General features: G+C 37.4%; 1 protein-coding gene across 12 annotated transcripts in view; it reads left to right on the forward strand.

Annotated features, from left to right (window-relative positions):
• Positions 1–16042, forward strand: part of RABGEF1 (RAB guanine nucleotide exchange factor 1) — a 90054-nt gene that overhangs the window by 59405 nt on the left and 14607 nt on the right. For 7 of the 12 annotated variants that reach the window (XM_082432329.1, XM_082432328.1, XM_082432330.1 and 4 more), the window contains one exon: positions 9059–9228. The exons of 2 other annotated variants lie outside the window; for them this stretch is intronic. In XM_082432329.1, the coding sequence (XP_082288455.1) occupies positions 9059–9228 (170 nt within the window). Of the gene's footprint in view, positions 1–9058; positions 9229–11740; positions 12676–16042 lie in introns of those variants that run through there. 3 more of the 12 variants (XM_082432327.1, XM_082432334.1, XM_082432326.1) reach the window with 2 other exon arrangements.

The following is a 16042-nucleotide window of genomic DNA, read 5'->3' on the forward strand; positions in this document are numbered from 1 at the left end:
CTGGAGAAAGGGTATAAAGGAATTCTTTGTAACAATCTTACAGATTTTCTGTAAATTTGAAGTTATTTCAAAATAAGATTTAAAAAACAAAACTATAATCCTCTTACATTCAGTGCTATCCCAAGACCCGAATTTCAGATGTTAATTAAGTTGAAGCATAGTGTTAATTACATCATTTGAAGAATTACTAATGAATTGCTACTTTAATCATGTGGGCCTCTTTGGTACTTAGATGAAACTGAAGTAACGATTCCCCAGGTTGAATTTGGAACCAGTTTTATAATTGTGCCTGCTTTTACAGTCATTTCTCAGGTACACTCAACTCGATGGCCTTTTCTTGTCTACTCCAAAAATTTTTTTATCTTGTAAAATCATCTTTTATAATGTTTTGAATATAATGTATTTGGAACATGATCAGCTTCTGACTTTCATTGATAAGGACAATGAGAAATTTTTTCCCTGAACCAAGTATGTGGTTTCTTTTATTTTACAATACCAACTGGATATCAGCAAGTCAGTCCTGTTCTGACCCTAACTACGCAGAGTCAGCACAGACTCCATAGGTTAAGGGCTGGACCCCACAAGACTGCCCCCACCTCAGATGCCAGTTGCAGTCCCCAGGAGTGGGGACACCCGTACTTCTGACCAACCAGCTGTAAATCGGGGGTTCCCACAACCTTCTCCTTAGGTTTGATAATTTGTTAGAACGACTCACAGAACTCAGGAAGACAGTTTGTTTATGCTTATGGGTTTATTAAAGAATACAACTCAGGAACAGCCAAATGGAAGAGAGATGCATAGGGCAAGGTAGGGGAGGGGGGCACCAAGCTTCCATGCCCTCTGGGCGTTTGCTCCCAGCACCTCGATGCATTCATCAGTGTGGAAGCTCCCCAAACCTTGTCATATAAGGGTTTTTATGGAGGTTTCATTTTGTAGGCATGGCTGATCAAATCATTGGCCATTGGTGATCAAAAATATCCATCCCTGGGCCAAAAACCAAATATATATTTTTTTATTATACTACAGACTATCTGCCTTTTAGTCCATATTATACATCTATGGTCAAAACAGCTGAAAAAGTCAGAAGAACTATAATATTCTACTGAACTGTCCTTATTCTATTTGGATAATCTGAGAAACGTGGGATTTTCTGTAAATTTTTTTAACGTTGAGATACAAAGTATATTTTTAGTACTAAAATGGTGTTAATCATCTTTACTACATGATCACGCTCTATTTTGATATTGACATTTTTGGGTTGTGTTTACTCTTTCACAGCTATCCTTCAAATAGCCTTCTTGTTGAAGATTTTGCTTTTATAAATTTATTTATTTACTTTTGGCTGCGTTGGGTCTTTGTTGCTGCAAGCGGGCTTTCTCTAGTTGCGGCGAGAGGGGGCTACTCTTTGCACAGCTGCGAGCAGTGCGCGGGCTTCTCATTGCGGTGGCTTCTCTAGGCGCGTGGGCTTCAGTGGTTGTGGCATGCGGACTCAGTAGTTATGGCTCGTGGGCTCTAGAGCGCAGGCTCAGTAGTTGTGGTGCACGGGCGTAGTTGCTCTGCGGCATGTGGGATCTTCCCGGACCAGGGCTCGAACCCCTGTCCCCTGCATTGGCAGGTGGATTCTTAACCACTGCGCCACCAGGGAAGCCCCTTGAAGATGTTGCTTTTATAGGTTTACTTTACTGAAGATTTAATTGGATTTAATATGTCATCTGGCTTGCAGACAGCCTTACGTAGTAGGTGCTCAGTTGATACTCGTTGCTTAATTTAAACAGGAATAAATATGCTGTAATGATAGGAGGGAATTATGGTGTGACTGTGAAGAACTTGGGCTTGGGAGTCAAACAGATCTGGATTTAAATCCCCGCTTTTCTTCTTAACCTGTGTAACATGTCTCACGTAAATGACTTAACCTCTAACCTCATTATATTCATGTGTAAAATGATAATTCCACCTACCTAACAAAAAAATTTTATTGGTGTGTACATTTATTATTTCATATGGTTTCAGGAATATAACAAAATTGTTAAGGGTTGATGAGAATGTGGAGTAAAGCACAGTGTCTGCCATGTAGAAAATTGTCATTGAATGATAGCTTAAACATTATCATTATAATTCAAGAGCACATTTTGTTCTGCTGGCAAGACTTTTTAAAACTGAGTGTTTGGATTGGAAAATGGAAAGCTTGATAATCATAACAGACTGGCTATACTTGAAATACAAGCTTTGCTTCTATATTAAAAACACAGGGCTATTTAGACTACTTATATTTAATGAAATTTTTGATAAGATGGAGCTTAAACTTAACTACCATTTTGCTCTGTTTTCTATTTATCCCATCTGGATATAATTCTTTCTCTCCTCTTTTCTTGCCTTCTTTTTGTGTTTTGTGTGTGTGTTTTTTTTTAATAAATTTATTTATTTATTTTTGGCTGTGTTGGGTCTTTGTTGCTGCGTGCAGGCTTTCTGTAGTTGCGGAGAGCGGGGGCTACTCTTCGTTGCGGTGCGCAGGCTTTTCATTGCGGTGGCTTCTTTTGTTGAGCACAGGCTCTAGGCGCGTGGGCTCAGTAGTTGTGGCTCACAGGCTCTAGAGCGCGCAGGCTCAGTAGTTGTGGTGCATGGTCTTAGTTGCTCCGCAGCATGTGGGATCTTCCCGGACCAGGGCTTGAACCCGTGTCCCCTGCATTGGCAGGCGGATTCTTAACCACTGTGCCACCAGGGAAGCCCTTAAGTAAATTTTTGAATGAGAAAATGTCTTTTATAGTTGCCCACATATTTGCCATTGCTGATACTCTTTGTTCGTGGCTAGTAGGAAAAATGAATTATTTCCTGTCATGTGTGCTCAGGAGATTGTTCTGCCCACTCCTTTACCCAGTTGTGGGTTGTTTTCTCACGTGCATGTGCAGTACTCAGTCAGAGATTCAAGGGAACCCCTCTGCAGTTATCTGGAGTTTTTTCTTTACAGCACATCCTCTATGTGTTTTGGCATGCAAACTTTGGCCTTCTTGAGCTCTAAATATTGTTTCCCCAATTCAGCAAGTGTGCTAGGCTCTGTTTGAGTTGCCTCTCCCTGTGCCAATGCCTAAAAACTCTACCTGCAGTGAGCTGAGGCACTTGTAGGATTTACCATGTTTGTCCCCTTCTCTCAGGGGTTCCTCTCCCCATTGCCTGTTGGCCAGTGTCTGAAAACCATTTTTTCATATGTTTTGTCTGATTTTTCTAGTTGTTAAGGCAGTAGGGTAAACCTAATCCCTGTTGTTCCATCACGACTAGGAGTGGAATTTATCAGATTGAGTGAAAGATTAAATTCCAAGTATTAAAGAATTTTTTCTAATTGTACAGGGTGTCAAATATAATTTTAGGTTTTCCGTATTGGTAAAAAAATGTTTCAGAAAAGATGTGCCAGTTTTTGTTTTGAGTTAAATTGTGCCTTATTTGCTTAAAAAAAAAAAAAAAAGTAGTACATCCAAATGGCTCAAAAATAAAAGGTATATATGGTCCCTCACCCTTCTAGTTCCCAGCCACTATCACCATCCTTCTCCCATATTCAGACAACTTTTGTTGCTAGTTTGTGTATCATTCTTTGCTTTTGTTTTCATTTATAAACACATTTGTTCTTATCCCAATCCTCCTATTTTACATAAAAGCACACTACGCATACCCTGCTTTTTTAGCTTAGCAATATATTTAAGAACTCTTTCCTTATCCATACATAAAAAGGATACTTTTAAAATTTTAAGCTACATAATATTCCACTTTATGGATTAAGCCAAAGTTTATTTAGTCCCTTCGTAGTGGCCATTTATGCCATCTTCAGACCTCTGCTTTTACAAGTACTAAAATGAATAGCCTTGTACATATTTCATTTTGTACATGTGCAGTTATGTCAGAGGAAAATTTCTCAGAAATGGAATTGTTGGGTCATAGGATAAATGTATTTTTAATTTTGATGATTATTGCCAAATTGCATTCCATTGCAGGTATGTCATTTTACATTCCCACCTCCATAGTATAAGTGCCTTTTCCCCTATATCCTCATCAACATCAAACTTCAGATTTTTGTCGACTTGTTAATTTTTAAAATGGCATCTAATAATAGTTTGTTTTTCTTTGTCTTTTTTTTTTAATCTTATTGGAGTATAATTACTTTACAATGTGTTAGTTTCTGCCGTACAACAATACTAGTAGGTTTAATTTGCACATTTGTTATCGTGTGTGAGATTGAGTATATCCTATGCTTAAGATCCATCTATGTTTCCCTTCTGTGCAGTGTTAGTATTCTTCACGCATTTTTCTATTGAACCGTTGGATTTTTCTTCCTCTGTATTTATAGGAGTCCTTGTATATTAGGGAGAATAGCCCTTTGTGATGTAGCTTACAGACATTTTTTCCAGTTTGTTGTCTGACTTTTGACAGTATTTTTAGCCATACATATAGTGTGTTTTTATGTGCCCTTCTTCTCTTCTTTATGTTTTCTTTTAATATGATTGAATTCTTTTAGGGCGTCTACATTTTTTTTCATAACTTAAAAAATTTTTTTTCTTTAATTTTATTTAATTAATTAATCAATTTATTCATTCATTCGGCTGCGCCAGGTCTTAGTTGTGGCACTCAGGATCTTTTAGTTGCGGCACTCAGGATCTTTTAGTTGCGGCATGCAGAATCTTCATTTGTGGCATGCGGGCTCTTAGTTGCGGCATGTGGGATCTAGTTCCCTGATCAGGGATCGAACCTGAGCCCCCTGCATTGGGAGCATGGAGTTTTAACCACTGGACCACCAGGGAAGTCCCAGGGCTTCTCCATTTTGAATCATAGTTAGGAAGCACCTGATACTTTAGAAGATAGGCAAATACGTGATTTGGAAAGATAACTATAAAGTGCAATTTTGATCTGCTAACTACTTAATATCAATATGCAGTTTAGAGGGGAAAAGGGGGTTTTTTGTTTGTTTATTTTTTCATATTCTTGTCCATTACGGTTTATTACAGGATATTGAATTTCGTTCCCTGTGCTATACATTATATCCTTGTTGTTTATTTTTATATATGGTAGTTTGTATCTGCTAATCCCAAACTCCCACTTCATCCCTCCCTCACCCTCTCTCCCCTTTGGTAACCATAAGTTTGTTTTCCATGTCTGTGAGTCTGTTTCTGTTTGGTAAATAAGCTTATTTGTGTCATATTTTAGGTTCCACATATAAGCGATATCATATGGTATTTGTCTTACTCTTTCTGACTTACTTCACTTAGTATAATAATCTCTAGGTCCATCCATGTTGCTGCAAATGGCATTCTTTCTTTCTTTTCTATGGCTGAATAGTATTCCATTGTGTATATACACCACTTCTTTATCCACTCATCTGTTGATGGACATATAGGTTGTTTCCATGTCTTGGCTGTTGTACATAGTGCTCCTGTGAACATTGTGGTGCATGTATCTTTTTGAATTACAGTTTTGTCTGGATATATGCCCAGGAGTGGGATTGCTGGATCATATGGCAACTCTATTTTTAGTTTCTGGAGGAACCTCCATACTGTTTTCCATAGTGGCTGCACGAATTTACATTTCCACCAACAGTGTAGGAGGGTTCCCTTTTCTCCACACCCTCTCCAGCATTTGTTATTTGTAGACTTTTTAATTGAATTTTTTTTTTTTTTTTTTTTTTTGGCTGCACAGTGCTGCATGCAGGATCTTAGTTTCCTGACCAGGGATTGAACCTGTGCTCCCTGCAGTGGAAGCATGGAATCCTAACCACAGGACTGCCAGGGAATTCCTGTGGACTTTTTAATGATGGCCATTCTGACCAGTGTGAGGTGGTACCTCATTGTAGTTTTGATTTGCATTTCTCTAATAATTAGCAATGGTGAGCATCTTTTCATGTGCTTTTTGGCCATCTGTTTGTCTTCTTTGGAGAAATGTCTGTTTAGGTCTTTTCCCCATTTTTTGATTGGGTTGTTTGTTTTTTTGTTACTGAGTTGTATGAACTGTTTGTATATTTTGGAAATTAAGCTCTTGTCAGTTGCTTTGTTTGCATGTATTTTCTCCCAGTCCGTAGGTTGTCATTTTGTGCCTTTTGGTTGCCTTTGCTGTGCAAAATATTATGGGTTTGATTAGGTTCCATTTGTTTATTTTTGCTTTTATTTCTATTGCCTTGGGAGACTGACCCAGGAAAACATGGGTGTGATTTATGTCAGAGAATGTTTTCCCTATGTTCTCTTCTAGGAGTTTTATGGTGTCATGTCTTACACTTAAGTCTTAAAGCCATTTTGAGCTTATTTTTGTGTATGGTGTGAGAATGTGTTCTAACTTCGTTGATTTGCGTGTAGCTGTCCAGCTTTCCCAACACCACTTGCTGAAGAGACTATCTTTTCTCCATTGTATATTCTTCCCTCCTTTGTCTTTGTTTTGTTTTTTGTGTGTGTGTGTGTGTGTGTGTGTGTGTGTGTGTTTTGTTTTGTTTGTTTTGTGGCTGCACTGCTTGGCATGTGGGATCTTAGTTCCCTAACCAGGGATTGAACCCGCACCCCCGGCAGTGGAAGCATGAAGTCTTAACCACTGAACCGCCAGGGAAGTCCCTCTTGCCTCCTTTGTCGAAGATTAATTGACTGTAGGTGTGTGGGTTTATTTCTGGGCTCTCTATTCTGTGCCATTGATCCATATGTCTGTTTTTGTGCCCGTACCACACTGTTTTGATTACTGTAGCTTTGTAGTATTGTCTGAAGTCTCAGAGGGTTATGCCCCAGCTTTGTTCTTTTTACTTAGGATTGCTTTGGCAATTCTGGGTCTTTTATAGTTCCATATAAATTTTAGGATTTTTGTTCTAGTTCTGTGAAAAATGTCTTGGATAATTTGATAGGGATCACATTAACTCTGTAGATTGCTTTGGGTAGTATGGCCATTTTAACAATATTAATTCTTCCAATCCAAGAGCATGGGATGTCTTTCCATTTATTTGAATTATCTTCAGTTTTCTTTATCAGTGTTTTATAGTTCTCAGCATGTAAGTCTTTTACTTCCTTGGTCAGGTTTATGCCTAAGTTTTCTTTTTTTTTTTTTTTTATGTGATTTTAGAGGGTTTTTGTTTGCTTGTTTTTACTTTTCTGATATTTCATTGTTAGTGTAAAGAAATGCAACAGATTCCTTTATGTTAATCCTGTATCCTGCTACCATGCTGAATTTGTTTATCAGTTCTAGTAGTTTTTGTGTGGAGTCTTCAGGGTTTTCTGTGTATAGTATTATGTCGTCTGCATATAATGACAATTTTACCTCTTCCAGTTTGGGTACCTTTTATTTCTTTTTCTTGTCTGATTTCTGTGGCTAGGACCTCCAATACTATGTTGAATAGAAGTGGTAAGAATGGGTATCCTTGTCTTGTTACAGATTTTAGCAGGAAGGCTTTCAGCATTTCACCGTTGAGTATTATGTTGGTTGTGGGTTTGTCATAAATAGCTTTATTATGTTGAGATATGTTGCCTCTATAGCCATTTTGGTAAGAGTTTTTATTGTGAATAGATGTTGAATTTTATCAAATGCTTTTTCTGCATCTGTTGAGATGATCATGTGGTTTTGTCTTTTCTTTTGTTGATGTGGTGTATCACATTGATTTGTGTACATTGGAAAAAGGTTTTTTTGAAGTGAGAGGTGGAATCTTTAGTTTGACCTATGTAGTTAAGGTATATTTTTACATGATCTGTGTGTGTTTGTCTCACTTGAATAAACCAGTCACTCTAATAAGGGTAATGCTTTTATTATCTTAAAACTTTATTGCCGCTACATCATTAAAATGTATTTCAGATACTAAAGTTCAAAAAATAAGATTGTAAGAAATTACTCTGAAACAGATTCACAGACATAGAAACAAACTTACGGTTACCAAAGGAGAAAGGGGGTAAGGGAGGAATAAATTAGGAGTTTGGGATTAGCAGATACAAACTATTGTATATAAAATAAACAACAAGGTCCTACTGTATAGCACAGGGAACTATATTCAATATCCTGTAATAAACCATAATGGAAAAGAATATGAAAAAGAATATATTTATATGTATATATAACTGAATCACTTTGCTGTACACAAGAAACTAACACAGCATTGTAAATCAACTATACTTCAGTTAAAAAAAAAGAAATTGCTCTGAGAAAGCATGTAATCGGTTGATTTTAAATTTTAATACCTACAAAAGGTACTTTTTCTTCCTAATTATCTTTTTTTGTGTGTGTATAGAAAAGGATCACGGGTATATGAGATACTTTAATTCCTTTCAGGTATTGCATTAGAGAGCACAATTCAAAATCAGGAGGCTTATTAGAAGGTGATCAGAGACCAAGTGATATTTCATGTTTTCTGAGAGCACTTACCCTATTACAACACCCTTATCTCTGTGTGTAAAGGTCTTATTTTCCTTTCAGTGTATTTATTTGAAGAGGGCAAAGAGTTGTGTGGCCAGCTGATTAGACAGTTTTTTTTTTTTTGCTTCTCTTGCCTCTGCTCTGTCATGGTCACTGTGCTACTTGGGATGCATACTTTCACTTTGAGCAGTATGACTTGAAGTTTGAATGGTGGGTAAATAATTGTTCATCTCCACATAAATAAATTAGCCTTTGCCTTTTTGGCAAATCAAGTGGATTTGGGAAGGTTGTCTAGCATAAGTCATCTATAATTTTTGTGCTTCTACTGATTGTTATTTTACATGTTGACTGGTTTTGTAAATTCATGCAGTCTTTGAGAGAGTTGTTCAAGATAGCAATGCCATTTCAGTGTTAACGATTAAATGTATAGATCAAAGCATGATATATTTTGGCTAAGAAGATACTGATAGAGCACCTTTATTTGAATAGGAGTATCTTGTAGATATGCAGTTTTATCTAATTGTACTTCCTACTCATAAAATAGATTTAGCTTACTTTAAGGAAAATCCAAATATTTAAACATAAAATAATTTAAATTCAAGTTTAACTTTGATTTAGCATAATCTAGATAATCTTAAATTAGATACTGAAAGTAATTCCATGCATGGCTCTTCTGTGTAATGAAACTTACTATGTTTAATTTTCCCAGCAGAAATTCAGGAACCAAAAGCTCCCAGTCCTTCTATAAACCGGCAAACCAGCATTGAAACGGATAGAGTGTCTAAAGAGTTCATAGAATTTCTCAAGACCTTCCACAAGACAGGCCAAGAAATCTATAAGCAGACGAAGCTGTTTTTGGAAGCAATGCATTACAAAAGGGTAGGTTGAGAACCACTTAGAAACATAGAGTTTTGGTTTTAGGAAAGGTCTCAGAGATAATGTAGTGCAACTTTGTCATTTTACAACTGAGAAAATAAAGAACCAGAAATGTTAAGTGACTTACCTGAGAAATGTCACTGAACCAAGTTAAACACGCCTCCCAGGCTAATACTTTTCCTCTGCAACTTAATGGTGTTTGGATCATCTTCGCATGGAACGTCTGGCATCAGAGCTACTTGTGTTGTGTACTTTAGTAATAAGCCTTCCTAACTTGTCACCTTGTAAATAGTGTAAACTGCCAAGAGAGCCATAGTAGACCTTGAACTCTAAGTAACAATCATTAGACCAATAGTAGTCATTTTAGGTTTTTTTAGTTTTGTATTGATTTTTAATTTTCCTCTCCTTGCTCAGGTAGAGAAGGGAAAGCTAAAATTTAAACATTGAAAGGGACCTTAGCAACTATACAGTTACCGTCCCTTTATTTTACAGGTGGGGAAGTTGAGAGCCAGAGAGGATAAGTGACTTGTCCAAGGTCACTTGGATAACACTTGTGTCTTCCACACATGTGTCTTTGACCTGTACCTTCTAACCCATAATTTCAACAATGAACCACTCTTGCCCACATCTTTTTCCTCTTCATTCCTATTTTCTCCAGTCCTAGTGTATGCCCAGTGGTGAGCAACCTTTTTACCACATATGGGTCAAGTCTAGAAAATTAAGTATTTTCAGAATTGCATTAAATTTTTTCAGCCATTTTGTCTTTATCAGGAAGCATTTAATGTCTCTACTGAGTTGTTTTTTTTTTTTAATTTCCTCATTCCCAGAAGGTATCTCTTTTGGCTGAAATTTCATTCAGCACCCATAATCCACACACATTGCAGTATTGCAATGTAACGCTTGACTTTTCAACAAATGTTGTTTGCTAAGACTCTTCGGAAGCTGAAGAGTTTATTTTTTTACTCTTTTTTCTTTTTGATTAATCTCATTAGCTACTTAATAGTCCCTTGTAGTCCCTTTTCACATTCTTTAAGAGATATTTCTATTACACACGAGACAGGCAGTGACATCATTAACACAGAATTCATTTATGTTGAACATACAGTTGTCATCAGCTACTTTTTTCTTCTTCGAAGTCACCACAGCAAGAATTTAAATTTTATTGAGAAAATGGGAAGGTGGGGGAGGGAGTGGGGTGCTAAGAAGAAGCTAAAGAAGAATTTACAAGGTTTAGTTTTTTAAACTTATTATTGTTACATATTTAGTTTACATAACTAGAATTTAAGAATCTCACTGTGAGAACCAAGCTTCAAATAGGTTTAAGAGTGGCCATGGACTCAGGGTTGTATATGGTCACCAGTGAAATGAAGAATGTCTAGATTTCTTTGTCATTTCGACAAAAAACTGTATGTGCCCAGGGTAATTTTAAAGCATTATATAGACCCAGCTAGATGTTCACCTTTCCCATCATAACTTGAAAACCATATTTTCTAACTTAATGAGCTCCCTGACTTGGTAAAAAAATTTTTTCCACAAATTTATTCATATGAAAATATTTTCGAAACACACAGACCACAGTTAAATCAAAGTAAATAAGACTCCTAGCGAAACTGTTTTGCTGCCCAAACTGTTTAAATCCTGCCCTTGCTAATTGTTGATAAATCCCTCACATACATTTTCCCCTGTTCTGAAAGTGTAGCTTGCCCCGTTTTTAAAAGTATAACCATTGTAACCCTCTGCTACCTCAAAATTTAGACCCTTTAATTTATTGGATATTGCATTAAAGCTTTTTAATAAATGAACTTTCTGGGTTTTTCAATGCTGTTTTTAAAACACGATTTCTTTATTAGTAGTAGTTCAAATATGCTCTTTTTCCTTGCGAAGGAAGCGGTCAAGCACAATATTAAGACCTTTTGCTGATTTCAGTGTTCTTTTCCCAGCCATTCATTCTGTAAAAGTCTGGTATTGATTATATTATATACTTAAAGTTTTTCTGATATTAATTCTCCTGAAAAACTGTTTTCTAAACCTGAATGAGGAGAAAGAAAATAAAATAATTTAAAATATGGCTATATCTTGTCTTCCCCAAAATAAGTAAAAAGATAGGTGTTCTCCTATATTTTAAAATAGCTTTACAATTCTAAACCATATGTGTGTGCAAGGAGTAGTTTGCCCTGCTATGTAATTACTGTTAGGAGAGCAGAAGCATGTATTCAAAACAAAGAAACTTTAATCAACAAAGTAGGCTTTAATTATGGTAAGAAAATCAGGGGGTTGGGGGAAGTAACCCAGGACCTAATGGTTCTGGGTTAATTTTAAAATTAGAGGCATTAAGGATGAGAAGTGAGGCAACGGGACAATGGGAAAACATCTGAGGTGATGGAATGTGTACATCATAAGAAAGAAAACTAGGTAAAAGATTGAGTTGATAACTATGTTAAAAGTAATGAATGAAGAAAAATAATCAAGGGCTTCCCTGGTGGCGCAGTGGTTGAGAATCTGCCTGCCAATGCAGGGGACACGGGTTCGAGCCCTGACCTGGGAAGATCCCACATGCCACGGAGCAACTGGGCCCGTGAGCCACAATTACTGAGCCTGCGCGTCTGGAGCCTGTGCTCCGCAACAAGAGAGGCCGCGATGGTGAGAGGCCCGCGCACCACGATGAAGAGTGGTCCCCACTTGCCGCAACTAGAGAAAGCCCTCACACAGAAACGAAGACTCAACACAGTCATAAATAAATAAATAAAAGAACGTGAATTTCTTTAAAAAAAAAAAAAGCAAACTGGGCTATTCATTTAAAAAAAAAAAAAAAAAAAAGAAAAATAATCAAGAACATGTCATACAAGGCAGCCTTGATGGCTCAGTGGGTGAGGCTGGTGCGATATAGTCTCCCAGCTTTGACATTGTTTCTCAGGCCCTTTCCTATTGTGCACAGCTGCAAAACAAAAGAACAGTGGCCAGGATGGAAGAGGATGTGGGTCAAAGTGGACCAGAAGAGAGATACTCCTTCTGCAGAGAAGATCCTCATGGATAGGAAGGTCAAGCTAGAAGAGCAGCTGGAAGAGACCATGGGAAATGGTTTTCAGAGCTTCTGCAAGGGCTTGTGAGAGGCTGCAGACATTTTGGAGAAGGCAACATAATGAAGAAGTAAAAGACGATAACCCTCACCTGAAGAGCCTCTATGAGGGCCTCGTAAGGACTAATGTCCACATTCAGAAGGTGTTCATGAAGCATGGCTTACTTAACTTGAACCAGTTATGGTTCAGATCTAGCCAAGTTTTGACTCTTACAGGCGTGAGACCTTGTTCCACCTGCTGGTTGAGGGGAAGGAACCGGGCTCAGTGGTGCTAGTGTGGGGTACAACTGCACGGGCACACCCAAAGGCCCACCCTGCTGTGGGTGGTGAAAGAAATGTAGCAGCCTCTTGAAGAGATTTTTTTTTTTTTTTTTAAATGGCAGCTGATTTTTTTTTTTTTTTTTAAATACGGTCTTTTTTTTTTTTTCTTAATTTATTTATTTTTGGCTGTGGTGGGTCTTCGTTTCTGTGCGAGGGCTTTCTCTAGTTGTGGCAAGTGGGGGCCACTCTTCATCGCGGTGCGCGGGCCTCTCACTGTCGCGGCCTCTCTTGTTGCGGAGCACAGGCTCCAGACGCGCAGGCTCAGCAATCGTGGCTCACGGACCTAGTTGCTCCGTGGCATGTGGGATCTTCCCAGACCAGGGCTCGAACCCGTGTCCCCTGCATTGGCAGGCAGATTCTCAACCACTGCGCCACCAGGGAAGCCCTTGAAGAGATTTTTTAAAACTAGCTGCTATACTCCTTGAAAGCCTGGTTCACTTTACTCATCTATGAGTACTTTTGACCTTTTCCTAAACCTTGTTGGAAAACTCAAGTAACCAATGGCTAAACACACAATTGCATTAAGGAACTCTAATTCGGGAGTCTGTTCACTGATTTTTAGGACTACATGTTTAGTAATGTCACGTACTTGCAGAAGAGGCCAACAGGACGCTACTGGGCCTCTAGAGTGTCATGAATAACGCTGTATCTGCTCGAACTCTGGTAACATCAGAGTGTTTTAAATGAATGCAGCGTCTTTGGGAATTCTGCAGTTTGGCTACCTGACTGCACCAACTGCACTGATTCTTCTGCATCTCACTGTAAAATGAGAGTTACTGGAACACTTCGCCCCCTACACATTTCATTCATTGAAGGAAAGGCACAAGTTTAAACATTTCTGTTGCTGAAAAATGATATGATGATGTTTGTACAGAGCATATTTGAGTTCATTTGTAATTTGTAACTATGTAGCTCCTGAAAGTGATAGACTGCAGGCTCTTCCTTAGAGATATGAAATGAACATATGTACCTTAACACTTCTTACCACCTTCATTTTGCCAATAATTGAATTTGACAAAAGTCAATTACTTTTGCTCTGTTTTGTTCATCTAAAGGTAGAAATGTTTCAATCTGTATTCAACTAGCTACATGACTAGCTACATTCCCTGATAAGGTGGACTATCTTAAAATCTGAGGACTGCATGCTTGTCGTACTTTAAATGTTAATGTTTAATTTTAAGTTTTATTTAGGAGGAGTAAAGCCATAATATGTTTAGTTTCCTAAAAAGAATTATTGAAGGCAGCAGAAAGTAGCAATACAAAAAAAAAAAAAATGAACATTAAAGTTAAAACCTAAGTAGATCAAACAGTTAACTGTAGTACAAAAGAAAATTAATCTGGAAAACAGATCATGGAGATCCAGTTTTTAAAGATGAAATACACAGAAAACATAATTAAGGAAATAGTCAAAGATGTTCAAAATGGGGGTGGAAAAAAAGAAAAAAGATTTCAGCCAGACAGTTAAGAAAGAATACAGAGAACCTCTCGGACTATTGAAAGGAATATACCCACTTGTCAAACTTTTACACTACAAAGAAAAAGTTTTTTAGGAAAAAAAATAAAATGGCTTTACCTAGACATTATAGAAAAGATGATCCCAGGCATTGGCTAGAGAATACTTAAAGAAAAGCGTTCATTTACACTGCTAGACTGTGTTTTTTCTTAGAAAACTATGAAAAAACCTTTAAAAGAATTTACCAGCACAAACCTGCAATCATATCACTTAGCTCCTTTGGCAAGAACTTTGAAGGATCTGAGAGGTACTCTCCTTTCAAGTTAAAAGTTAGCCTGCCATAGTTTCATGGATATTGGCAGAAGACACAAGCCTCCTGGGTCAGAAAAAAAAGAGGCCAGTTTATTACAGCACTAGCAGTAACGAGAGTATATCAGCGTTTGTACCAATTTCCTACGTATCAATTCCCACAGGGCAGTGCAAAGAAGACCAGGTAATGCCTGCACATGCAGTAAGTTATGATAGAGAAGAGGATCTTTTATAAGGCCATGAGCTTGCCTGACCTTTGCCCCAGAGGGAAACATTATTATACTAGACAGTAAACAATCTACCCTTTTCACTTAAGGGAGGCTCTACCTCTGTCTTCCAGGCCTGTCTGCTATACAGCTATCCTTGAAAAGGGTGGAGAACAAAGGCAGTCAGTGTCTCTCCTCACAAGATGTGTAGAAATAGGAGAGGTCTATGTAGAATTGTCTCCCCACATCTTTACAATATTATAAAGGGTGGAACAATAGTATATGGCCACTTTCATTCTTTCTTTCATTCAACTAGTGTTGAGCACTGTGCCTGGCTCTGTTGTAGGCACCAAGGATGCGGTAGTGAACCAGTGCCCTCATGGAGCTGGCATTTTAGTGGAGGAGATAGACAATAAACTAATTTATGATATATAACAGTGGTAAGTCCTCCAAATAATCTAAAGCAGGAAAAGAGGACAGAGTGGCAAGGGAGTTCACATTACGAATTAAACACTGTACTGAAGTGTAAATCTGTGCAAGAGAAATAGAAATATAAAAAGGAGTTTTCTGAATTGTAACAAAATTAGTGATTGTGTGGAACTGGTGTAGGAATAGGTGATCCATTGCCACCTGTGAAACAGGCCATTTAGGCCTTTAAAAGGAGGTCACGGTTTCTGGTTAGAAGTAAGTACTAGTAATAATCACAAGAATGAAGTGTGTTCTTAGTGTTACGATTTGGTGCAAATGAAAGGTAGCCATGTGTAAGCTACCTAAGTAGATAATCCATTGCAGAAAGTACTGAATTATGTGCTTCCAGTCTTCCTGTTTAACCTGAATGCCCTCTGAGAGTTTTAATATTTTTTATATTATTGTCTTGTACAGTGGCTGGCAAGTCTGTTAACCACGTAGTAAATGTTTTTAGAATGGATAGAAATATCATTTTCCAGAAATTGGGGAAAAATAATCTTACCAGAAAATCCGAGGGAAAACAGAATACTAATAGAGGTATAAATTTAGCAACATGGGTGAGATAAATCCACAAAATTTAGTTATAGTACAAGATGCCAGAGATAAAAAGCTAAAGAGCCTAGCACATTTTTTTAAAAATAGCAATTTTTAAAGACAATAGCAATAAAAAGATTAAATATTAAATAATAACTTAATCTAATATAGAAAGTTAGAGGCTCATTCAAAGAATTAAAAGACTGTTTCTGGATTTTATCTTGGATTTAGCTGAGGAAGTATAATATCCTGGATCTAGCTGAGGAAAACAAAAAGACAAATTTACAAGTACTTTGCGGGTCAATATGAACACTTAAAATATTAAATTACAATGTTACACTGTTTATTCTAGAAAAAGAAGGAAGCAGGGGTTTGTGAGGGAAGGTTTCTAAATGTAGCAGACTTCAAAATATACTAAACTGAAAGTTACCACAACTAGATATGATTTTC

The sequence above is a fragment of the Balaenoptera physalus genome (assembly GCF_965194825.1).
Source record: "Balaenoptera physalus genome assembly, chromosome: 16".
NCBI lineage: Eukaryota > Metazoa > Chordata > Mammalia > Artiodactyla > Balaenopteridae > Balaenoptera > Balaenoptera physalus.